Below are 26,427 nucleotides of genomic sequence, written 5' to 3' on the forward strand. Positions count from 1 at the left end.
GCCCTGATCAGACCGGGATGTCCTTTTGCCTGGCTCTATTACTCCACTCACCAATTCTTCCCTCCCTCCTCTGAACTCAGTTCTTACTAGGTCTTTATGACTTGCCCCCCTGTACTAGACTAGACAGCAAGCTTCCTTTCTCTTACCTAGAATGAAAGTCTGGGTCACATATGGAAAGAACAGCAGATTTGCAGTGAGGTAGACCTAACTTTAAATCCTTGTGCAGCCATTCGTAGCTATGAAATAAAGCCCAAGTTACTTAGCCCATCTCAGCTCCAGTCCTTCCAATTGTAAAATTATTGAAGATAATTAATAGTATGAGAAAGGTATAAGTTGGGTCAATAGGTAGAGATCGTAGGGAGATAGATTTCCTGTTTAGTAGACAGAAGAACTTTCTAAAAACCAGATTTTCTCAAAAACAGTATGGGCTGCCTTGAAACGAAATGAGAAAGTAAATACCCTCTTCTGCAGGTTTTGTGCATAAGCTGGATGCTGGGTGGAGGATACAGGGAACAGATGGAAGTTCACAGTGGCACATTTCTCTGCTAATCTTGAAATTCGATGAGTCTATGATTTGCATATGTATCTTTCCAGAAAAGCCAAGATTAACCCTCTCAAAATCCCCAGTGGAGAAGACAAGTAAAATTACATTATTTTTTTCTCATTTTCATTTTCCTTCTAGAAAACTAATCCCTCCCATGTTTTTTCCCCTCCACTCAATTAGTTGCTAGAGTATCCCATTTTCACTGAGTGCACAGAATGCATTTAACCATTTTGAAACACTTAACATTTAACACAAACCACATGGTTATAAGTTTTAATTACTTCCCACTACACCAATAGTTCCATTTTTAGGAAAATCTAAATTCTCTATGCTGCCTCTTGCTCTCCATCTCTCCACTGTCTCTGTGTTTGACTAGCTCGACAGTACGCTCCCATCCTGCCCTCTTGCTGTCTGAGCCCATGACAACTGCCAATAAAAGTGACGACAAACTTTGATGCTCGTGCAGGTTTCCAACAACAGAGTTCATTTTATAATCACTAGAGGTCAGCCAGTAAGCATGATCTGAGTGACACTGGATTTTTTTTTTTTTTTTTTTTACCTGAGATGTTACATGGAGGGCTTTCATTTCTACAGGTTAGGAACCACTTTGAACGTGAATTTTTTTTAGCTTCCTAGGGGAAATAACCTATGAGCCTGCAGACAAATCCCAACTGATTGGGCAAAGCCCAAATCCTTGCTATAGTACTTGAATTTGCTTGGAAAATTGGCTGCCATGTATGAATTATAGATGTGGGGAGAATGTGTGCATCTGTATATACTTGTGCATATGAACATGCCTAGAACGTGAAGCAAATCATAAGTGTCCCTTACACAACAGTTTCTTCTATTTGGGCAAAGTGAACATTAACAGCAGACTTAAATGGGAGGAGGGCCACAGAAGATGAAGGGCATTGTGCAACAGGGAGTGAAGGCAGTGACAAGACTAGGGCAGCCACCCTCCCCCTCATCAGCAAATGACTGCCGTTACTGACTGCACATCAATCAGCCAAGCACCGAGGAAGCAGGTACTTGGATCCACACAACCATGGATAGAACCAAACTCTCTACATATTATGGTTTTTCCTAGACGTACGTGCCTTTTCCGTTAAAGGAAGCACTTTATGGCCTCTCGTTGACATATCTGAATTGCCATCATTACTCTTGTGCTTTATGGCCATTATTAAGTCAGATAGGGTTATTTGAACACAAACACTGAGATACATTACGGTCGATCTGACAACCGAGATGGCTACTAAGTGACTAATAGGCGAGTAGCGTGTACAGTGTGGAGATGTTGGACAAAGGAATGATTCATGTCCCAGGATGGAGCTAGACAGCTGAGATTTCATCATACGACTGAGACTGGTGTGCAATTTAAAACTTATGAATTGTTTGTTTCTGGGATTTTTCATTTAATATTTTTATACCATGGTTGACCTCTGGTAGCTGAAACTGTGGATAAGGCGGGCCAGGGAGGCTACTGGACCCTTATCCCCATTGTACAGATGAAGCTGGGGCAGACTCACAGCCTGCCCACAACCACAGTACTCCTACGTGGTGGTAGAGGCGGATGCTGGCCCATGATGATGCCTCTGTGGCCTCAGGACTTTTCATGACACTGTCCTCTTTTGGTGACTTTTAGTGCCAACTATGATTGCATCTGCCTCTCAGGCTCTGTGTTAGAGGCATTTTTTTTTTTTTTTTGCCTCTAATGTTCTATTTCTTGCTGTTTGTGGCCAGATTCCTCCTTCTCCAAGTTGGTTCTCTTCTTTGCCTAATGTTATAATTCATGTTTCGGATATCCTAGGGCATCGTTTTACACGTTTAAATTTTCAATGCTACAAAGAACTGTAGGGACAATTAAAATCTCAACAAGAGCATGAATTCTACCAGGAGGCCCCGACCTCTGTAACCAACACTTCAGATGAAGAAGTGGCTGCTCTTCCTCTCCCACGAAAGCTGCCTCTTTGAATAATTGGGATTTAGACTGTCTATCATTTAAATCAATGAAGCTGCTGAATAAAAGACTTGTTCCCCAAAGTTTCTCACAGGCTAAAGGCAGAGAAGGCTTATTTCTTTCCTTTGCAAACAAAGATTCCAATCTGTTGATACTGAAATATAGGTAATGCCACAGTTTCAATGGATACCCTAAAATGTTTGATGGTACAGTTAGGGTTCTGTTTTTTAAGGTGGAGTTTTACAAGAGGAAGATTTATTTGTCACCTTGTCACCATCTGAATTGAACAGGCATATTTTCTCCTTATTATTTCCATTGAAACTATATGGCTGGAATAAAGCATCAAACACAAACAAGCAGGCAAGCAAGTAAAGGAACAAAAACCTTACTCCCATTTTTTCCTTGCTAGGCAACTGGCACCTAAGCATTTGAGATTAGAAATGCTGTGTACTTTGTTGCAGTGGGCTGAAAATGGTCCCGTCTCCCCTCAAAGATGACTCCATTCTAATCTCTGGAACCTGAGACTATGTTATTTTAGATGGCAAAGGGGACTTCGCAGATGTGATTACGTTAAGGATCTTGAGATGGGGAGATTATTCTGGATTATCCCGATGGGCTCAACAAGGGTCCTTATAAAAGGTAGGCAAGAGGGATAAAGACAAGGAAGGTGATCTGCCTACGAAAGCAGAGAGACAGAGAGAAAGACTAGAAGATGTTATGTTGCTGGCTTTGAAGATGGAGAAAGGGCCCATGAGGCAAGGAACACAGGTGGCTCTAACGCTGGAAAAATCAGGAAGCAGACTTCCCCCTAGAGCCTCTGGAAGGAACTAGTGCTGCTGACCGGCTGCTTTTAGCCCGAGCGAAACTGCTTTCGAATGTTTGTTCTCCAGAACTTTAAGAGACTACGTTTGTGTTGCTGTAGGTCCCCAATTTGTGGTAATTTATTATAGAAGCAACAGGAAACTGATAAAGTTGTTTACCATTTATCGCATTTCGTATGTCCAGCTTTGTGCTTGGCGTATATGTAATACGGACTCGTAAAGTAATGTTTACTGATTGAACTGCAAGTGTAAAGGAAGGAACACCTGAGAATGGAGTGTACCCAATTCATGGCAACACTTTTTGGTTTAAAAATTTCCTATTTCTGAGAACAATGAGAACATGTTTTTAAGGCTCACTGAGCATATGATTACCCAGTTCAGTTTATCCAGGATGAGACCCCCGGTTGTTTAGGCAGCTTTGTATTAGCCATCCAGGGCTAACAAGCTCTTTCCTGGCAGCAGGTGGAAGTGACCCTAAGCATGATAAACAGCCTCTAGAAGCCAATTGCTTTAAGAAAACCTATTTAGTGCTCCCAGGGACTCAAAGCGCCAGGGAGAAGGAGAGGAAGAGGAGGCAGCATCCGTACTATGCATATACAACTTGCAAATACCAGCACCTTGAAGAATGTTCGGTATCTAGCAAGCACTCAACAAGGAAATGGTAGAATGACACTCAGCGTCAGTGTGTAAACGTGACCCCCTCACCACCTTCCCAAGTCCTACAGAAATCCATCTCCACCATCTCTGCCTTCCCTGCCTCACTACATGTTCATTTCCATCAGATTTTACTCCTATAAACTAAAGAAGAGCAAAGGAGAATATTCTCAAACCTCAGTCACAGACACACACCTGTCAACATGATATGTATATTTTGGGCGCAGGGATTGCAGACCACAGCAATATATCTCACCTTTTATGGGACCCTCTTGCTTCTTCAATTTTTGCAAGTCTTTTAATTTAAAGAATAATAAATTAAGCCATTCTGGCTGACTGAAGAATAGTTCCCCTAGGGAACTTAACACTTAATGGTTATATTAGTGACTTACAGGAACTTCTCATTCAGGATATTTTTAGATATATCATAGAGGGAAAATCAATACTTTCTACCAAACTGGAGAAATTTGGATGATTCATTTTTGTGACATAGGAACAGAAAAAAAATAATTAATGCTAAAGACTGAAAAGAACTCCAGTTCTCCTAATTCAAGCTCTGGTTGACTCCGAGAATCATCCTTCAGGAAGGGAGTGACCTTGGGGATCACTTAATCCTGCTTCCCCAATTTGCAGATGAGGAAAACTGAGGCCCTGAAAGTGAACTTTCCCAGATCACACTGGCTGGGAAACAGAAGACTCAGGACTAGGGCCCATCTGCCTTGTTTCATTAGATGATGGTACAAGGAGTTTAAGGCACAAAAATAAATAGATGCCGATCTTGTCTTCAAGGTGTTTACACTCTAGCAGGAGAGACAATGTGTATATGAAAAATAATGACACAGAGGAAACAGAGATACACTCTAAAATAGGGGTATAGAATAAAAAGGAATCTTTAAATCACTGACCCTTGATATTGTTTTTTCCATTTTTTTTTTTTTACAATAATAATCAAACTTGCAAAAACGTGAAATCCTTCCTTTTTCCAAGATGCCTTTAACCCAAATGCTTGGTCTATAACTTAGTGAAAGATTTCACCACACATGTTATTTGAATATCTGATCTGAAAAGTAAACAACTGAGCCAGACCACACAATGCATGTTGGATACAATCTTCTCGGCAGGTATCTCCCCGTCTGCCCAGGCAAGCCAAACCAAAGGAGGCATTGGGTCAAAAAGGGAGGAAGAGTAAAGGATAAGTCCATTGACCACCACCCCAGCAGGCCAAGAGGCTCTCTCCTCCCCATTAGTTGTGGCTGGCTCAAATAAAAATGACACACAAACTGTGATAGAGGGAAGCTCTTGGTTTGGAACCCAAGTACAAAATATTAGCAAAGAGAGATTATTGCCCACTAGAGACTGTCTTTTTGGTATAATTAGAAGAATAGAAAGACCATTGAAGAGTGGGATTTGTGAGAAATATGGGTCATGTGTCGGCAGCCCTAGTTGCTTGCAGAATTGGCTTTGTGGGTTGGCACGCAACACTGTGAATATTAGAAACCACACATCTCTAGAGTTTCCTGAACAAATAAAAGGCCTTGTCTACGGATTGCCAGGTTGGAGGTTAGCTCATGAAAGAAGCCCCTAAGTGACCTCCAAAGCTACCTGGGCATTTCCTCCTTCTCATTCTCTTCCTTCTGCTCCTCCCCTCCTTCCCTTCCTTCTCTTCTCATTTTGGATACAGGCATCTCTGTGGGCCTAACTGTAGCTTATCATGCTTCTGTCATCCCCCAGAGGATACAGGCCCTCTCCATGACAACCACCAACTAGAAAGCCAGCAGCACTTTGGGACAATGGGACAAACCATATATCCATGAACAAAACCAAAGGAAACTGATTCTTTTGCCCCTGGAGGACTAGAGGAGCTACCCCCCAGTGAGATTATGCTGCAATTGAAGGCCCAGAAAAGAAAGCAAGCTCCCTGTATGAACAACAAAGCCAATTCTTGAGAAGCTGAGCCAGAGTGGGGACCCTTTAAACACTTCTCCTTGGGAACCTGAAATAGAAACAAAGCCCTTCCCTGTTTTCATGTGTCCAACCACAGACTCTATAGGATTCTTTCTGTGAGTTCTAAGTAAGTTAAGTAGATGTCTTTCAGAAGGTATAATTTGAGAAAAAAAAAGGGAAAGATGAAATGCGTTTTTCAAATCCGCAGGATTAAATATACCTCGGCCATAGACAAACAGCTACGTTTTTATATAGTACTTTCATTTACCTCTGCCTGGAATGGTCTCTCAGCTCCTCCTTCAAGCTCTGTTGATACTACTTAGCCAGCTCTTTATCCAAGGTGATTTCTAGGAGCCCCCAGTGGGAGGCAGGTCCTACCTAGGTCATCTCTTCCCTTAGCACTTGTACCCAAAGCACTTTAGATGGTGTATCTGTGTACCTCTGTCTCTGTACCCCTGCCTCCTCCAAAGAAAAGATAGATTCAATCTTTTCTCTCTATATCCCCCAGGCCTGTGACAGATTAGGAAGTCAGTACGATCAGGAGGATTCCGGAATGAGTTCACAAAAATCTGTATTTCGTGGGTATCCCACAGACAAGAGAATCCAGAGATCTGAACAATGGACAGGAGAAAGGGAAGACCAAACCTGTGGCTGCTCTCCCCACAGTCCACACCAACAGGGCAAAGTCCTGTCTCTATTACCAGTTTTCATCTATTTGTATAACAGTGTTTTTAGGACCCAGAGGTGTGCTCCTTGTAAGACACTTGAAAAGATTGGGTAAAAATTATTTCATAAATGCCAATCTAATCATCTACTTTATCTCAATATCTTAAGTGCAGTGCAAAGAAGAGAAAATTCAGCAGGGAAGTTTGTGCTTAAAAGATTTGGGCCACAAATGCTAAACAGGACCCATCTTCCCATTTGGAGAAAAATGCCCCTATTTCAATTGTGACGTTTGGAATTTCAGCTTCAACTACAAAAGGCCTTGGGAAAGGCACTGCAGAAGTGGCTGATGGTCCTCGTGGAATCACCTGACTTGTGGACCCATTCACTTGACAGTGGACCCTCTTGTCAGCCTAGAGGGTCCTTTCCGTAGACTGACCTGTCCCTGACAGAAAGTTTGAGGAAGCCAGAGGAGGAAGAGCACTGGCAAACCAGCTGCCGGCATTAACAAGAACAGAATTAAAAACGGTCACTTCTGGGACTCATCACACAACTTGGAAATGGTGTTCAATAAAAGAAAAGATAATTTGGGGCCACACTACTTGGAATGAACATCTGACATGCCGTCACTAGTCTGGATTTAGAAAACTGCTTTGGTCCCCAGAGAGTAGATTGTTAATGAGTGTTTTAAAGGACGAGATTGCGGTAGCATGATCGAATCAAAAAGGGTACTGGTATTGAAGGGATCCAGTCTTGCTTCCACTTCTGGAAAAGCAAGGGGGACTGACTTTGAACAAGACATTTTATACCTCCCTGAGCAATGTCCTTATCTAGACTATGGGAGGTGGGGACCACCAGATTAACTCTTTGGTCCACGAGACTTTCAAATCTGGGTTTTTGTGATTGTAACACTGAAAAGATTTAAAAACAAGAGCAACTAATACGCCCATCTTTTTTCCTAGCTAAAATAAAGGTGAGGGAAGTTTATTATAAAAGGTAATTTTTCTTACATGTATACTAACAATTAATGCATTATTTTTATAGCAATGTAAAGATTTTATTTAGTTTAAGAGGTCAATATCAACTTCCTGAAACTGATATGCTCATCGGTGTCATGTCTTCTCATCAAATACTAATTATCCAAGGTGATCAAATCTCCAGTGTAAAAACAATCATAAATCACAAACAACAAGAAGGTAAAAAAAAGTTAACCTATCAAAGTTTTTTCAACCTTATACAAAAATTAAATAGTATAACACACCTCATGGACTTCTCCTCCCTTCCCTGGGAAAACAGTATTTTGCCATTCTGGCTTTACCTCTTCCCAGTCTGACCCTAATGTACTTATTTTATGGAACACTTTAAACCTCAGATAGCTTGTCATTTCACCGATAATTACTTCAGTCTTCATCTCTAGGCATAAAAAAAAACAACTAACTACCTTGCCATTATGCCTGACAATATTAAAAAAATAATTCCTTAATATTATCTAAAACAGCAGTCCATATACAAATTTCATCAGTCATCTAAAAAAAATTTGTTGTTGTTGTTGTTTTTGTCTTGAATCAGCATCTTAAACAAGGGCAGAAGTGAAACTGATTTCACCCAATTCACAATCCTCTGACTTTGAAATATTTCTTTTAGATGCTAACATTACTTAGACACAATGTATCTGGAATACAAAAAAATGTGAAGGCCAATGTGATCGCTACTAAATATTTCATTATTTGAAATGTCTGAGTCTATGAATCAGATACAAATGTAGTTAAAGTCTCAGAACTGGAAAAATAGCAAGTAATTCGCATAGATTTCTCAAAGGCATAAATGATTTAGACACCTTGGACTTCCTGCTTTCAAGGTATTTTGTTAAACTTTGAGACATTCCCTAGAAGAAAACATCTGAGCAACGCTAGCAGCCTTGATTCTACCTATAAAAAGCTGAATTTCCTAGACCGTAAGCAGCCTCCTAGCAAATAGAGTGTTTTCAGCTGTGGCTTCTTCCAAACTTCAAAAAAAGAGGCATCTGACCGAACAAGGTGACAATGAGGCCAGCTTTGTAAATGGGACTAAAAGCCCTAAATTGTCGCAGATTCCAGCTTTTGGGAAGGGGGAAGATGAACAGTTTCTCCTTCAGCCTCCATGAGCTCTTTCTGCTATCAAGGTGCTGCTGACTCATAACTAGAGATACTGTTTTATAACACCGGTCTGTTTTGTAACACACATCGAAACAAAACAAAACAAACAAAAAAGACTAGACACCCAAACCAATCCTGCATCTGGGCATTGGTATCGAGATCTCAAGATGTCAGAGCGGCTATTTAATCCAGATAAAGTAGGCAAGGCCTTATCCCTTTCCTTGGCAAGAAAGTGGAGGCTCCTTGCCTACTGCATATACCCACAGGAGGAACAACCATGAATTTCATTTTCTTAAAACAGAAGCATTTTCAGACTTGTGTTTTCCTGGACAGCTGCCTGGTGGCTGTAATACATAATAAGGGCGTGTAATTGACAGTAATGTGAATCACTCACTGAAATTCTGGCAAAAAAAAAAAAAAAAAAAAAAGAAGTTATGTTTTTCCAGGAAAAAAAATTAAGGAGCAGATTCATTCTGTCCTTTGAAAATAGCAATTACTTTACATTTCAGCTCATTAGCTACCTTTATATAAAAGAATCACTATAATTTGCACTAACTATCAGCATGTGTTGTAAAGAAGAGTGATTGCACAATGCATGCAATCGGATGGGTTGGGTCAGATATATTCTGTGAAACGGCAAATTTAGATGGGTGACTTGATATAGAATACATGGGATTCCTCTCCCAAGAGTGAGTTACAGGAGACTGTCCTCCCAATGATTTTGCCACTTGAAAAGCTGCTGTCAGGACCTTGTCATTATTATGGTAATACCCTGGGCAGACTGATCAAGCTGCCATTGATGCCCATGGGCAGCTTCAGAATTTCTTTCACAAGGGCTCAGACACAGGGATCTCCAAAATAATGGCTGGGGATTTTCCCAGGTAGGAGCTGTTGGAACCATGGACGCTTTTAGCCCAGGTAAAGGGTTTCACTAATCTATTAATTCTCTTTGAATACGGGAAAGAATAATCTGAATTAACTTCACTATCAATCTGAAAGGGCCCCTCTTTTCCAAGGCAGAAGCACAGAAACTAAACCCTGGAAAGCCATGAAATCGAATTCCATTTAGATAAACACTGACTCTATCTGAACTCTACAGGCTCACATATTTGTCTGAACCTTCAGCATGTGTGAAACTGGAAAGCCCGAGTTCAGACTGGCCAGGCGTCTCGAGCTGCTGGTTCTGGAGGGAATAGAGAGGTATTCTGAACTGTGAAAATCTCAGGAACACGTGAAAAAAAACTTGGGGCTTTAGAATGTTGGTGTTGGTTGGGGAGATGTACTTTGAACCCAGGTGGAAAGAGTGTTTTTTTCCCTCCATATGATACTTTATGAAGACAGTATGGATTCATTTTCTCATGTGGGATTTCTCATCCTTAGAAGTAAAACTGAAGTCAAATTTCACTAAATCAGAGGTCATGTTGCGATTTTGAGAAATGAAACAAGGTCATCCCGTACTTTGTCACTAATTATTACTGAGAAGCTTTTTCTTACATGACAACATTTGGGGGGGTGGGATTATTGGCTGACCATGGTTCTCATCTTGGACAGCCACCTCTGATTTCCAACTTAATTTTGAGTTCATTTGCAAGTAAGCACTAACAGGCAAAATGAAGATGGAATCCCACAAGCCACTAAAAAGAGACTTATTATGTACATAAATAAACCCTGAAAAAAATTTCAGATACTGTATCTCAATTATAAGACAGTAGCAGAATGTCAAAATCTGAAAAGTAACATGTAATATGTATAACTGGTTCCTCTTGCAAGCATTCTCTTTGTTCCTACACGAATTCATTTTACGCGAGCCCAAAGAGTTGGAAATGTGTTATTTATTTTGTTTAATTGAGAAAAACGTGTTCACTCTCTGCAATGTCCATGTGTGGAAAATGAAACATTACATGGAATTGCACACACGTATGATTTATCATGAACATATCCAGGACCAGAAATTCCAACGAAGAACCTTATTCAACAGAACAAAAAAATTTGTTTCTTCTTCAGCATTTGCAATTCAGGTAAACCATAATGCTGAGGCCCACCATATAGTTTATTAGTTTAAACTCTAGCTAAGCAATAAAATGTGTGTCATTTCAAAGAAAGAAAATATGGTTTTCACAACATGAAATGTAGTGTCCATTTTGGCCCCTGTAGTGATGCTGTGGTATACCACTCAGATCCCTCCCTTCTGGACTGAGGTCCTTCTTCGCCAGGGAGCATGGAGTGTTGACTGTCAATGAGTCACCCCTGAGACTTGCCTTTAGCTAAAAGGAGCTGCGTCGTCCAAGATTACGCCTGGGGCAGCTAGTACCCAGTAGCTAGTTGATGCAGCATTAAATCTCCAGTCCCCTTGCCTTGATTTGGGACATCTCTCAAGGGATATCCCTGCTTCTGATCTCCCTGTGGCATCTGCTGAATTCAGGTTGCAACTGATGACAGTTCAATTTCTCCTTCTGTGCAATCCAGCTTACATCACCCCTTGTAGGTGTTGCTCCTAAGAGCACTCCCCAAACAACGTTCTGTGTGCAAATCTCAGAGTCTGTTCTCTGGGGGACCCAACCTAAGATATCCATTTCTTTAAAGATACAGTAATGGAGTGACAAATCGGGAATAATGATGCATTTGAGATGAGACTATGGTAGAACTTCATTCAGTGTGAGGTAGACCTAGGCTTTATGCCAACAGGGTTGACTCTAGACATTTTCTGAGTCTGGCATCACAAGGTAAGCTCACTTAATGGTGATCACATAAGAAACTTTACGATGAGGTTTTACTATCACATTAATACAGATAAATCATGAACAGTATGTAGATCCTTTGGCCATGTGCAGGATGTTGGAAATTGGCTCTTCTGTGTTTCGGAGGCATATTAACCTAACCCTCTAGAATCCTTCCTTATAAGTGACACTCTGGGATAGAATGAATAAGAACTCACTGACCATTAAAGAGTAGCTTAAGCACTAGGAGAGTCTGTGAGAATGGGACCCACACTGGTCATTTTGTTCATTAGAAATCTAACTTAAGAGAAACACATCAATAGAGTCTCAGGTAAAGCAATTTAGGGCGATAAAAACATATTCTTTTAAATGCTACTATCTCCCAGTGGCTCCCATAATGAAAATGAGAACATTATCCTGTCTCTCAAATCACCCCAATTACGTACAGGATTAGGTAACTTCCACAAATCAGGCCAGGGGAAGTTCTTTGATTTAGAGATGTCAGAACCCTTTTTTGGAGGGAGGGGGATGGTGGTGTGTATGTATGTGTGATGGTGTAACAGTTATTCCTTTGTCAACCTGAGATACCATCGGTTGAGCTGCCTTCTAGGACAGTTTCTACTTTGATTGCACTGTGCTGTGTGCAGCTGCAGCACAAAATGAAGACAGCTCTTCTCGCAGCGTTATTAAAGACCCCCGTCTGAGAAAGGAAAGGCATGAAAGAGGCGATGAGAGATGCTGTTCTGATCAAAAATCAACTTCAGAGTCCCAAAAGATCTTCTTACTCCATCCTGTTCTCATTTAGCTTGCTAATAGATGCCTAACGAGAGAAGAATTATCGTGAAGCTGAGAAATCTAGGATTTACATTTCATATAAAGAGATGAACCTTGCATTAGAAGCAAAGGACGTTCATTCTCCTATTATACTAATTCCAAAGTGCTTTTTGACCTTGGGAAAAAAAAATCAGTATGAAGACAGACTTGGTTAGGTCATCGCCTAAGGAGGCATAAAAGGCCACCAGGAAATAAATTAAAATTAAAATAAAAATAGATTCTTTTATTGGGTCACATCTCATCCTCTCATTTATAAGCAAGGTTTCCACTAAAGGAATTGATACCGCGGGGGATACTTTTGCTTTTCTTGTTTTGACTCATGATAAAGTTACAAACAAAAGTAGTGAGGAAGCTACACATAAAGCTTGAAACAGGATTCCATGGAAAAGTAGACAGAAACCATGGTTGTGTACAGCGACGGAGTGGACAATCGTGCTAAGGATACATACTTACATGCCACACTAGACAAACATGGCAATGCCATGTGTTCTGACCTTGAATGAGTAAATGTCATTTCTTTCCAGAATTTCCCTTAAGATTCAGTAAGTAATCTGGGATTGTCACAACATTTCATTCCCAAATTGTTTAACGTATAAGGCTCACTTTTTCCTCTACAAGCTGGACAAACACAGGGTGTTATCCTTGATAAAATATACCGTCCGTTCTTGGAAAGATTGGTCAATTCTCTTCTCTAGTAGGTAGTTTTTCCCTTTGTGTTTAAATAGATGCTAATGGTAACTGAAAATGTCTCTTTCTTTTTTACTTTATAAACTTGATTATCTGATTTATAAAATTTTGTACTGATAATGCAAACAAATGGCAGTGAAGAGGTCGCTTGGAAAAATCACACATTCTTCTTTAGAATGAATTTTTAAACAAGTATTTTTAAACCTTTTAGATGAGATTCTGACTTAAATCCTACAACCTGATAAAAGAAACTTTAAAGCAACCAGGATTGGTTGCTTTAAAACTGAGACTCAATATACAGATGGTCAATTGCCAGACATCAAGAAGTCCTTTCAGTTGTAGTATCGCTTTCCAAAATAATACAGTACAAATCTCACAATACAGTTTCAAATAATAAATGTCTGTTCTTCCTTACAGCTGTTAAAAGGGAAAAGATTATTATTTTTCTCTAGACTAAACTGGCCATAAAATTTTGTGTACACACACACACTTATTTAAAATCTACAGATATTAAATGAGCACAAAGTAGATACTTATCATCCTGCTAACCCCAAGAGATAGCAAGATAATTAAAGAATATCTAGTGGGACAAAGCTACATAAACAACAAGTATTTTACAACTTATTTTCCGTATGTCACCTTAACAATGTACTGTAGGGGCAGAAGACCTACAGGAATTAAGAAGGTGGGGTTTGAGATGGCTTTGCCTGGCAGGTGATTTTGTGTCGGTCTTTGGTGGACCAGTGAGACTTCTACAAGTGCAGTAGTTGGTGAAGGACAAACAAGATGGAGGAGCTGCAGAAGCACTGAGGTATGCCCATGCACAGAATCTTCTAGGACCTGGTTCCTGAGGACAGCAAAAAGTGCCAGCATAGTAGAAATCAAGGAGAGAACAATGGAAAGATTAAGATCACACTGGGAAGGGCCTTGAGTGCTGTACTAAGAAGTTTAGACTCCTCCGACAATGGAAAATCCTGGAAGGTTATTAAGGAGATGGAATAAGAAGATCCTGCTGACAGTGGAATTCCAGAGCAGTCCATAGTTTTTCTTTTTCTTTCCTTTTTATTTGAGGGAGGAGGAAGCAGGAACTATTGAATGTAAAGATAGCATTTTCTAATATACCTGATCTCAGAGATCAGAATTTGGCCGAGGCATGTTCTTAGCACTACCTTAGCAAACAATAATTCTTAGCACCATCAGACAAGGCTGTTCTCTCTGTTAAATGATGCGCAATGGTCCCTCTTACCATTGGTGTTCTATTATATTCACACAGCAACGCAAAAGGAGTGCCAAGCCACATCTTGACTACTCTGCTCGGCAGATTTACTGTCTGATAAGCCTTCATGTTAGAAAAATATTTCAAGCTCAATCTGTCACTAACAACTTTGTATGGTTTGTTGTTTCCTGAGTTGCCTGGCCACTGGGATACCAAGTCTGAACTAGACGTTTCCAATGGTGAGTCTTACTGACAGCTGCTCTATCATTTTTTTATGTTAAATATACCAGCATATTGAAACCTTTTCACGCCAAGAAGCCAAGCTGATGATGTGAACAAAAGCAGCAACAACAACCCGATGTTTTTCCCTTTGACTTGCCTGCCTTTATTAGAAGGCTTTGAATATATGCCGTGCATGGATAGCAAAGAGTGCAACACTCATTTTTTATTATTTCATTCCTCTTCGTGACAGACCCTTGTGGCAGGAAAGGAGAGAGTTTGCAGATAGGATAAATCTAGGACCAAAGAGATAAAATAATTGGAAATCATTGTTTTGATGGAGTCAGGGGCAGAGTTAGCAAGAGCATTCCTTGGCCCCCGCTCTCCTGGGGAAGGCTGACAGCCTTGTTCCCACTGCAGACTTTAAATGTCCTCAATCTGTGTAGATCAATTCGATTCCTGAGTCCAAATGACAAGCTAAACTACCAATAATGCCTTGCACAGGGTTTTAAGCGACATAATCAACCGGAGTGGGACTTGTGTCAGTTAGACTTGGTCTCCTTAAAAATCAAGAGTAACAGTGGTAAGAGAAGTTTTTAACAAGGAGGAAAGCCCTAGACAGTTGTCTCTAAGATTCTTCACCACAGCTTCAAGGACAACCAGGAAAAGAGCTGCTATTTGAGGCAACTTCATTATAAAATCATTTTTAATAAGCAATCTTAACAAAGAGAGGGAATACTCTTGTGGAGAAACCCTCCAGGGACCCAGAGGCTGCCCAGTTAAGTTATTAGGAAGTTTCACACAAGGGACCAAACAGCTATTTCATTGGCCTCAGGGGACAGAGTTTAGTTTTCACCTGTTCTCTAGAGGCACTGGTGTTATCCTGTCTACTAACAGCACAGACTGGTAACAATCAATTATCCCGATGCCCCAACTTGGTGAGGGAAAGTGAATTTTCAGTTTTGTCGACACAAAAAGACACGGTGTAAGAGAGACAGGCAAATTAACGTGAGGTGGTTCATTATATAATGAAGACTTCTTATCAACATGCAGCCAATGAAAATGCCTCATCCGGACCTTAGTGTTCTTTAAGTGAAAGAATAGAAACTCATTCTTGGAAAATTAAGAAAGAAAAACAAAAAGAAAAGGAAGTATAATTACCCTCGTACAGTATGGTTCTGTTATGTGAGGGAAATAGTTCTTTGTGCTGATGAAAGAAATCATAATCATTGCAGTGTACTTTGCCTACCTAAGGGTAAGCAAGATTTGGAATTCAGGGTTGAAATGTTATCCAGCTATGTGTGTCTGAGTTAAAAAGGGTTGGAAAGATACAGGCTCCTACTGTATTACAGTAGCCTCCAGCCAATTAGCAGCACGAATGAAAGAAAGCAAGGAGAACCATTAGCCACACAATTCAAAGTACATATGTATTTTTCGAGTTTCACTGCTCATTGCGTTCCTCTGATTTTAACAAAATGGCAATAACTGGTCTTACAATTAGACCTTCAAGCTGGGGAGATAGAGATAAAGTGAAACACTCTTTTTCTTTAATAATCAGAAAAGCCTTCTCTTTTCGGACTAGATCTTACCTGCTCAGTAAGCACATTTTCCACACAGTTGATCAGAGGTGAGGCCAGAGAAGAGCCTCTAAGGATAAGAATTGTGCCTGAGTTCAGAGAACGGACTGAAGTATGGAACATCTGACTCATAACATTCACGAAACGACAGTGGCAACACAAGCACTGTTTACAGGTCGTTGTATTTTTCACACACTGTCTGTGGCTCCCCACTGATTATGAGGTGAAGCCAAAACCTTACCTTTGTTCTTCACATCCTCTCTTTTCCTTGTTAATATGCTAGTCAGACCGGTCGACACCACATCCTGCAAGCCCTCCATCGAGCTACCTGACCACATTTAATCCTCCCTGCCATTCCAGATCAAGCGTAGCTCACCACTAGTGTTCCCAGCTCACACAGACAATCCAATGTGAATCACAGCCCTGCATGTTCCTGCAGTTTTTTCATTACTGAAAGTACGTCAGGTGGGTCTGTCCTTTCTCCAGACTAAGCCATTGGAGAGTAAGGATTATGAGGTAAACTTTGCATGCTACACCGTACCTACCACAGGGCTAGGCACAGAGTAGGGGTGAGAAATATTAAGCTCATAAACTCTTTCTGAATGCCAGTCCGATCCTCCTTTTTCGGGGATTGGCGGTGGCCTGCTTTCCAGCCTTCCTTCCCTAGATCCCTGTATTACAGTACAGGTATCTGGATTGCCTACCATGTAATCATCTCCCTCTTTCCTCCAAAGAGAAAATTTAAAATAAAGGATTTGTGGATTAAGTCTCTTTCACTGAATCCAATCCTTAATCTTGCATATTCTAGCATTTTCTGCTCTTCAATATGCCTTCTAATTATTATGCGTGGCTATTAATTATTTAAGACATTAGGAGCTGGAGTTGATGCCTAAGAGATCAGCAAAGTAAAACGGGAAGAGCTATCACTCCTCTATAGGAAAAATGCTTAGCCAGAGGTGGAGTGAAAAACATTCCACTGTAAGGAATCTTGGATAGTCAAAGGAAAAAGGGTAATCAAATAGCTTGGAAATGAAAACCTTAGTCACTACAACCTGCAGATACGAACATCAATTGTAACCAAAAAGACCATGTGACTACAAATGCACTAACTTCCTGGCAGTGTAGTTGCTAAGGTTAGTGTAAAAAATTTCACGTAATTTATAAAGAAAGTAAATGTATACCAATAGCTTTCTTCATATTTCCAATACGTCAGCATCCCTATTTCTCCTAAGTTTTTATTCCTTTGGCTATGGACCCCAATAAAGAGAGAAGCTGATGTAACTGCAAAACCAGTCCTGAATTCAGGTATGCTTAAGCATACTCAGTACCTAGATATTTAATTCTCTTAGGTATCCTTTTGATATATAGTTCAGTTCCCTAAGCATTCTTTTAGCTTTCATGATTTTGTTTGTTTGTGGTTAGATTTCAGGGAAACCACAGTATCCTGAATCATACTACCTCTTAGTGGCAATGAATTATCAGGTTGGTTTGAGAAAAAAATAACCCCGCAAATTTATTATAAATGTCATTAATGCCTGTTAAAGGCTTTGTTGCAGTGGAAAATGGGTTCAGGATGTACAAAATATACATTACTGCTAGTGCGGGGAACACAAGTATTTTAGAAGCAAAAGTAACCACTTTCAACTATTACCATGGAATCAGTTGAGTTGTATGAACACTGATGTTAAGTGGATGCCAGTTCTTTGATGAATTAGGTTAGGTTGTTATAAAAGGTAAGTAATGATTATTTTAAAGTAAGAAGGCTGTATAGTTTCTAGTAGAACACCTTGTTTAATGAATGTTTTCATATAATGGGAATAACTTTCCCTTTTCTTATAATTAGTTGGTTCACCAAGCTTAGAAGCCTTTATACGTAAAATAGTTGTGAGGTAAAAGAAAACTCGAGTCAATTATAGGAATGTCAATGTTACACTTGGTTTCCTTCCTATATTTTAGAATGGAAGCACCACTCTAAGGAGTGAAGTTCTTCATTGTAGAAGCTTTTATGCTCTGTTGATTGGTTTTGAATCCTGGCTCTGCTTCATACTAGTTAGTTGTAAGATGCTGGGCCTCAGTTTTCATCTATAGAGTAGGGATAGTAGAAATGACCTACCTTACAAGATTGTGGTAAAGATGAACCAATTTAACACTTACAAGATGCTTAGTAAAACATCTGGCACTTAGTAGGCGTTCTGTAACGATTACTTAATGTTGAATTGGAGATAATGGTATAGCACTTACATACATGCAAGGAGTCAGTCTACTTTGAATCCTGGCTCTGCCCATTACCAGCTAGATGAGTTTGTAAATTTCTTTTCACTTCTGTAAGGTACTGATCTCTCAGATACATTTGCTCATCTAAAATCGGGGTACGAGTAGTACAAAGGTCATGGAGCTGATGAGAAGATTAAATGAGACAATGTGTATACAGCACTAAACATAATGCCTGGAATATTAGACATCCAGCCATTCTTTAAAGATGTTTCATTGAATATAAAAGATAAAATATATGTACATGAGTTTTCTTAAATATGTAAAAAGAAACCTATCAAGTATACTCCCCGTGCCTGGTAGGCTAGGCACTTTTGTTTTTTCCCTACTAGCAACCATGGATTTTAAAGAGCCATTCACCATTTCGACACACCATTTTGAACCCTTGTTATGAAATGGGAACACAAAAATGCTTTTTGTCCAAATTCAATTCTCGAATCTGAGGTCTACTAACAGAGAAAACTTGAATCAACTGGATGCTCTGGTGGAAACACTTAGCTAAATATTCTTCTTTGAAAAAATGAAATTCCCAGATCCTCACCATAAACTGTGGGTTTTAATACTACGTGAATCTTCTCCCTTGGCAGAACTGACTGGCAGGACCAAGAACAGTCCATTTATATCCTAATATGATGAGACAGAGTAATCATGTTAAACTCAGGAGGGTTTGGCTCTAGCTGCACAGGCTGAGTCTAAACAAGGCAAACTGTTTCCAGACAGTACAGGGGCATTTTTACATCCTTGGACTGGTTGACCTTGAAGGGACTAAAGAGGTATTACTGTGGGTGAGAATGAATGGAGAAGAGCAGGAGGGATCGTTTTCAGCACTCAGGGTTAAATCTTCCCCTTTCCCTTTGCTACTGCATGCTTGGATCACAGTATCCGAATCCTTTATGGTCTCTCTAATTCTTTTCTCCTCCCCGACACTTCCAGCTTAGTCTGCTTTCCAGTTGTGAGCTGAATCTTCTGAAAAGAAGATTCACACACTTGGCATTTGTGTTTCAGATTGCTTTCTGTGACTAAGCATTCCCTTTTCCCCCAAGCCACCTAATCTGTAAGCTCCTTGAGGGCAAAGCACTGTTGGCACATAGTAGCTCCTCAATAAACAGTGTCCATTGGTTAGCTCTCTAAGAGGCCAGCACCTGTATTTTGGTCATGTCCCATTGTAATGTTTGGGATGGCCAATGGCCTTAGCAAGTGAAGAAATGAATCCTCTTGCTACTCTGTGAGCACCGGGTTATTCCTTCTCCCGACTGTTTGTCAATGGGTACACGGTATCTAGATGAAAGTCTACTAAAAAACTTCGGTGTGGCTTCTTCTCAGGTCTGTCCTAATGAAATAGTCTGCCAGCAACTGAAATTATAATTTCTATGAGTCACAGCATGAGTCACATGGGTTGTCACAGCAACCTATTAACTATATAACCAAAGCACCTTCCATTAGCTTTGCCAAGAATGGTTCCTGAGTTTTCCTGGATTGTGAAAATAATGTGGATGAGCCCCAAGTTTGGGGTTGCTAAGAGTCTTCAATCAAAAGGAATGGCCTCAAGGAAAGGAAAAGAACATGAGAAAATAAGGTTATTCTAGTTCTTGGACCTCTTAGTAAATGGCAACAGTCGTGACAAACTGTTGGGTCAGTTTTGTGATATCAACAAATGCCTAAGGAAAGGAGGTTGAGGCCTCAAAACTAATTTTCTCTAAGTCACATTCAAAACCTACCTCTAGGGGTGAAAAGTGAATACATTAACCTATTCCACTTTAAATGATTGCAATAAACACTTTTATAGATACAAAGGATTACTTCCCAAAGAACTATTCTAATTTCTTCTAAAATAGTTTTACTATTAAGAACTAAATGTCTTTATAAATAATATAAGGCTTTAATTTTATATTTTAGGTATTAGCCTGCTATAGCCAAACATTTGGAAATGTACTAAATTACCTTTTAATGGCAATTTTTGTTCAAATTAAATATTTTGGAGGGTTCAGAAACATATTTCATTGTGTAATTTACTGGGGAAAAGTTAAATTGCATCAACTGACACATTTTCCTGACTGCTTACTGAGTAACCTGTAGCTTTTGCATGTTTGTAAGTGCCTGTTTCTGAGTTGGAAGAAAGCAAGCAGAACAGATTTAAACAGGAAGAATAAGGAATATAAACAAGGATGAGAACAGAAGGAAGTGACTGACAATGGTCTGTTGCCTCTGGAAGCAATCCAGGGGCCTAGCAGGTATCTTTGGGGTCTGTGATGTGGGGGTTGGTTTATATAATCCCTAAGATTATACCTCCGTGAGGCTAAACTTCCCAGTAGCTGGAAGTAGCTAAGAGGATCTGTTGCATTTTTCACTTTTTCACCTCCACATTTGTCATATTCTAACATTTTAGTGAATGCAGAACTATCCAAGTGGAATTAGATGAAGAAGTCAGGAGCAAACGGTCCGTTGTCCTTGGCAAATAATAAAAACCAAGACAGAAGCTGATTCCAAGAAAAAGATACTTATCCACATGGTGCTATTTCAGCAGGAAAGAGATCAGAACAAACTTGTGAAACACCAAAGCAAAAGCAATCTTGAAAGTGTCCAACCAAATACAGGTGCTATATCATCACCACACAAATTAAATGGAAATTCTACACCACAGTGTAAAATTGCTCTAGTGTGTCCATATCCCCCAAGTCAAAACTTCCTTTTATGTTCATAAACCCAAAACCAACAGCAACGTTTCCTATCAACATTTGAAGAACATGAAAAAAAAGTAAGAATTCCTTGACCAATTTGGTCATGATGACTTTGTACTAGAAGCCCCAAAGCTTTGCCTTTCCTGACGGATCAAGTCAAGTTAATGACAAACACTAAGGTGTTTGTTTACTTCTCAGGAACTCAGGAGAATCTGAGTTCTTCTAAGACCATGCTTGTGGATTCCTCTGAAGCTAACCATCAGATTTTCTTTCCTGGGAATTTCTGGCTCAACTACTCACCCTATAAATAAATAAGTAAGTAAGTAAGTAAATTAATTAATTAATTTTAAAAATACATATATTTTTTTCTTTTTTTAAAGAAGCAATACCTATGCTTTCCAGATAACAAGGTGGCCGAAAATATTATCAGGTGTCACAACTATTCAGGTTCATTCTGTAGTTCTGGCACGTATGACCGGTGAGCTGACACTCTGGTCTGATAATATATTCTACAACTATACATGTTAATTTGTAAGTTGAACAATCGCTCTGCGAGGGCAGTTAGAAAACCCAGATTGAAAGCGCTAATGTGGGGTGACTTCAGCTGTCGCCAATTATGTAGTCAAGCCTTGACCAAGGTTTCCAGAACCCTGGCTAAAAATGGAAGTCGTCAGACAGTACAAAAATGAATGCCTACACTTCATTCACTGACAGTGAAACTTTTTGAAGAACAGATGTCAAGATGACTTAAGAGGAGCTACAATTTAACATCTTAAGAAAACTTATAAGCAAGTTAGGACAGTTCAGTTTTCAAGAAAAATCCGACAGATGCGAAAGAAGTTGTTTGTATTACTGTTAATAGAGAAAGAAGTGGTTGGTTTTCTTCCTCCTCACAAGTTGTGGGCCCTGTAGAGATGCTAAGATCAGAAATATGATGGGCTGTCTGCTCAATTTGGTGACAAAAACAACCTCCACGTTTTAGTGGCATAAGACTTTCAGTAACACTCAGCATGGACAATTAAATTTCTTCTTGGCTTATGCAAAATTTTGTGTCAACTATCTATTCAGGTGCTATTCTTCCTAACTTGATTGGGTCATTTCAGTTTGAAAGTAAATCATGAAAATAAACATCAACCAAAAAGAAAAAAATAACCCAAAACAAGATGATTTCTGATCTAAATCTTTCTGTCAATTTAATATTTGAATTACATAAAGGGAACTTTAAGTCTTTCTATATTTACTAAATGCTGAATGCATAAGAATTTTCCTGCTTATTTTCCTAGTTAGAAAGACAATCAAAATACACCCACTCGGGCTACCTCTTGATTTGTTTTAAAGCAGGTATATAGCTGATGGAGTTAGTTAAGCCTTTGCTGCAAGGTCAACCTGGTTATGTTGCCTCTTAGTGGAAATCCAGTTTTTCCTCATCAGCCACTATTCTCATGCTGTCACCTAAATCCTTTCATGAATTTAAATCCAACCACACGTTATTGTTTCTGTAATAGACCAATGGAATTATTCTCAGGGATGACACTTCCTTGAAGGTCCCTATGGAAGGATAGTCTGTATATTAACTAACATCTATGGTCTCTGTCTCATTAGTTGAGGGGTACTCTTTGTATCCAATGGAATTGAACTAGTGTAGCCAAGAGCCAAGTCATAATGCAAATAGTTTGTGGCTTTCTGTATATTGCCAGGTGGCCAGGAGTCCATACCCCAATCCACCATAAACAGTAAGCACAATCATCCGCTCCTGTTCGGGAGAGGCCCAGGACTGAGCTAGCAGAAAGACTGAATTACTTACCACCTCTAGAGTGGGTCCCTCCAGGCCAGGGACGAGCTCATGGGCAAGGCTGTGCAAGGAAGCGCTCTGTACCATGCCTGCCCTGCGGATATACAGAGGACTTCAGTCTCCTGTACTGTCAATCTCTTAGTCATCATGAGCTCAATTATGTACCGACAACAGCAAGAACAACAACAACGATGATGACAAAACAACCCCCAAAAAGCTAAGGGCCACAGACTACCCTGATGGATGGACAGCCAACTGGAACTGTGCATTGAAAGATGGAGGTGCTGTCCTGATCACGTGTCCATCACAGGCCTGACCTTTTCATCTTTCCTCAAACATTCCATTGAAGCCCATGGGAGAGCCACGTGGAGAGACTGCAAGACTGGGCCCTAAAAGTCAGGCAACCATCAAATTTGGTGTTTGGTTTGTTTTTTTATTGTTTTTTGTTTGTTTGTTTGCTTTTTTGCTTTTTCTGTTTGCTACAAATACAGATAGACAGACAGACAAACCCAAGAGCAGGTTTTAAGAATCAACTGAGGCACAAGATAAACTACTTTGATGTTACACAGATATTTTTCACCCAAATGTTTCACATGAAATCAAAAAATTTTAAAAGTGTGTTTAGGAGAAATTTGGGGACATGTCTTTGTCCACCCTAAATTGTGCCATAAATATCTCCACTGCTTGCCTTAGAAGGATGCCCAAACACATCTCATAGGTAGCACATATCTGTGGTCTACAATAGCTATCAAATTCTAATGACACATTAAATCAAAGTCTACCTATGCTGGTCAAGTACAGTGAAAGTTGACTGCCTGCATCAATGATGTATTAGTTTCATCCTGAGGTTCAAAGCACAGTCAAACATCATTGCTCAGATTGCAAATCACAACACTTTACATTGACGTGAGTTTGTAAACTAATGGTACAGTTCGAATGAAGGCAATTGATGAAAGCAGTTGAACCTGAGAAGTGGGAATGAATACAGAGTATAAATCCAGCGCACATTTCCACATCAAACCACCGATGCCATTAACCAGGGCCCTTGAGGCCACACTCATGGTCGAACAACAGCGCCTAGATCACGGGTCGGTATCTCTACCCCACAGACACAAGTACAAGATGACCTAAATCGTGAACTAGTGGTGAGGAAAAGGAGACCAAAGTTTAAACAAAATCAAGGTGATGTTTCCTAGAAACATACCAACTCTTCCAAGAAGGATCCAGAGTAGGGGTGATCAGTAAATTGTTAAATGATCCTCCTGGCTAGATTTTATGAGTTTTCTACAGCCTAATGGCTGAAATCACTAGAATTCATCAGAATATGGCTAGACTCTCTTTAACACAGACTCAGTACAAACAGGTGGAAATGTACCACTTCCGACCACTACAGGTAGAAAAGCATGACCTCTGTTGACCATGGATCACAGCTGAAACATTAGTTTATACTCGAAGGGTCACAGCAGCCAGACATATGCGAATTCCAACTCTTCAGAAAACTTGGGACAGGAAAAAAATGCATTACTTACATGTATGTGTCTTCTTCGTGACTGAGATACCTAGAAGAGAAGAAATAATGACAAAGGTAAGAACGCATCGTGTGTGTGCTTCTTGAACATCATTCAGTGTGCTCACAAACACACTGTGTTCAGATGGTTAATCTTACATGGCCGCAGCTCTGGACCAACCCCAGAGGAATGCAACCACAAATAATGGGGACAGTGAGCATCACATGCTGGTTTAAGAGGTTCCGTGGTAAAAAGAAGTAGCACAGATAGTAATTAAACAGGGTGAGAGAGAAGAGTCTTACTTTTTATTTTAAATATGGGTGATGATCATGTTTATAGGCTGAGCGGGAAAGATTTAAGGCACAAGAAAGTGATACCACCCTACTCAGACAGAGTGAGCTGAGCAACAGAGTAATTAATGTGCTATGCCCATTGATTCTGTGTTTACTTTTTAATGAAAATGACTCTTCCTCTCGCATGAAGTATGACTATTAATGGAGAGGAAAAATATATCCACAGAATGTACCTGTCTGTCCAAACTCGTTAAGGTCAAAAGGGGAATGACTGCTGCTTCTCTGCAAATGGCATCAAAAGGAACATAGACTGTATGAAAACATGCGGGATTCATGAGTCAGCACCCTTGATGTTTCCAAGATGATTTACAGAGAGCAGGTGAAGAATGAAACTAAGCGACATTTGGCACATAAGACCACATAAAGATAACAGGAACGCATGCTTCGGAGCACACAGTACTGTCTCTGTTTCAGAAGTACTCCATTTTGAACTCTTTCTGCATTGTTCTTCTTGGGGGATATTCTTGAGACCAAATAGGCTCAAAGTCATAAAACTCTTGAAAACTGTTAGCCTGTGACTAAGAACTGTGGTAAACCTTGAAATTTTTTTCTTTCAAGTTATTAAGAGAAACATTTATCCCTCCTCTGGAAAGTAAAAGTTGTTGAAAAATTTGGCACCCCCGTTAGACCTATTACTTAGCTACGGAACATATCGTACAGGGAAGAAATCTGTTATGAAAATCCATGGTAGACATTTAAAAAAAAGTTAGTTCCAAAGTTGTGTGCCAAGACCAAAATCACACACTTGTTCCCCCAACAACTTTCCAAAGGACTTATTTAGGGAAGCTGAAATTACATAGCCCAACTCAAAAAAATTTTTGTTTCCTTTTTATTGAGGAAAACTACACTATTGTTTTTCATCATGTTTGAGTTGGCTTCGCAAAGTGAAGTTAGAACCTTCTGCAAAGAGCCTTGAAGGCTCTCTCACACGGGAACTCAAAAAAGTGTTCCAGAATTTTTTGCAACAAGCTTGGTCATGGGAAGGGAACTTCCCACAACAGCAACAGTGAGTCAAGTTTAAAATCTGAACACAATTTGCAACTCCAGCTCATGACACCAGCACCACTAAATTGATACATTAGTGCTCTTTCAGCATTATGAGAGCTATATGTGTACTTTCCTTAGGAAATAATACTTTCTGTAAAATCACTTTGAAGAGAAAGTGCTTATGCTGTCACTCCTGATTATTCAGAACCTGCACACAATTGGATTTAACACAGCCCCAAACAGACCTATCTATATTCGCTGAGTGTGGAACTATTTTCTCCTGACATCCAAAGGCCTGATGAAAATACCACTGCTTTGACTTTTCTCCGTAAATTTATTATACAGCGTGATGCAGTGTTCTCATCAAATATTTTCATGATGATTACACTGATAATAGATTTTGAAAATCTTTCCAGGAAAGCGGCCTGATCCTTGAGATCACAGTAGCACGGAGGTAAAACTTCTCAGACCCGTTTCTAGGAGAAAGCATGACTTCAGCAATCGCACAGATTCGGTCCCTGGGTTTTGTTTTACTGCTGATTAGTGATCAATAGAAATAACTGGGGGATACACCTACATTAGAGTTGCCAGATTTAGCAGATGAAAAACAGGATGTCCGGCTAAATTTGAATTTCAGATGCCCATTTGTTGTTTATCTGAAGTTCAAATTGAATGGGCAGCATAGATTTCATCTGGCAACCCTAACCTATACAAATATAATGTCAATTGTATCTATTATATATAATGACGACTATATCAATCAATTAATAAACACATTTTTATGGAGAAAAGATTAAAAACCAACCCCTCTCACGAAAGCAATATATATATTTTAAAGTATGTTACAACTCCTAATTATGAAGACAGGAC

The 26,427-nt window shown here is 39.8% G+C and overlaps 1 protein-coding gene across 2 annotated transcripts in view; it reads right to left on the reverse strand.

The window, feature by feature from the left end:
* RORA (RAR related orphan receptor A) overlaps positions 1-26,427 on the reverse strand; it is a 682,873-nt gene that overhangs the window by 143,021 nt on the left and 513,425 nt on the right. For both annotated transcript variants that reach the window (XM_081048556.1, XM_081048555.1), the window contains one exon: positions 24,239-24,268. In XM_081048556.1, the coding sequence (XP_080904682.1) occupies positions 24,239-24,268 (30 nt within the window). The remainder of the gene's footprint in view (positions 1-24,238; positions 24,269-26,427) is intronic.

The sequence above is a fragment of the Rhinolophus hipposideros genome (assembly GCF_964194185.1).
Source record: "Rhinolophus hipposideros genome assembly, chromosome: 5".
In the NCBI taxonomy this organism is placed as follows: Eukaryota; Metazoa; Chordata; class Mammalia; order Chiroptera; family Rhinolophidae; genus Rhinolophus; species Rhinolophus hipposideros.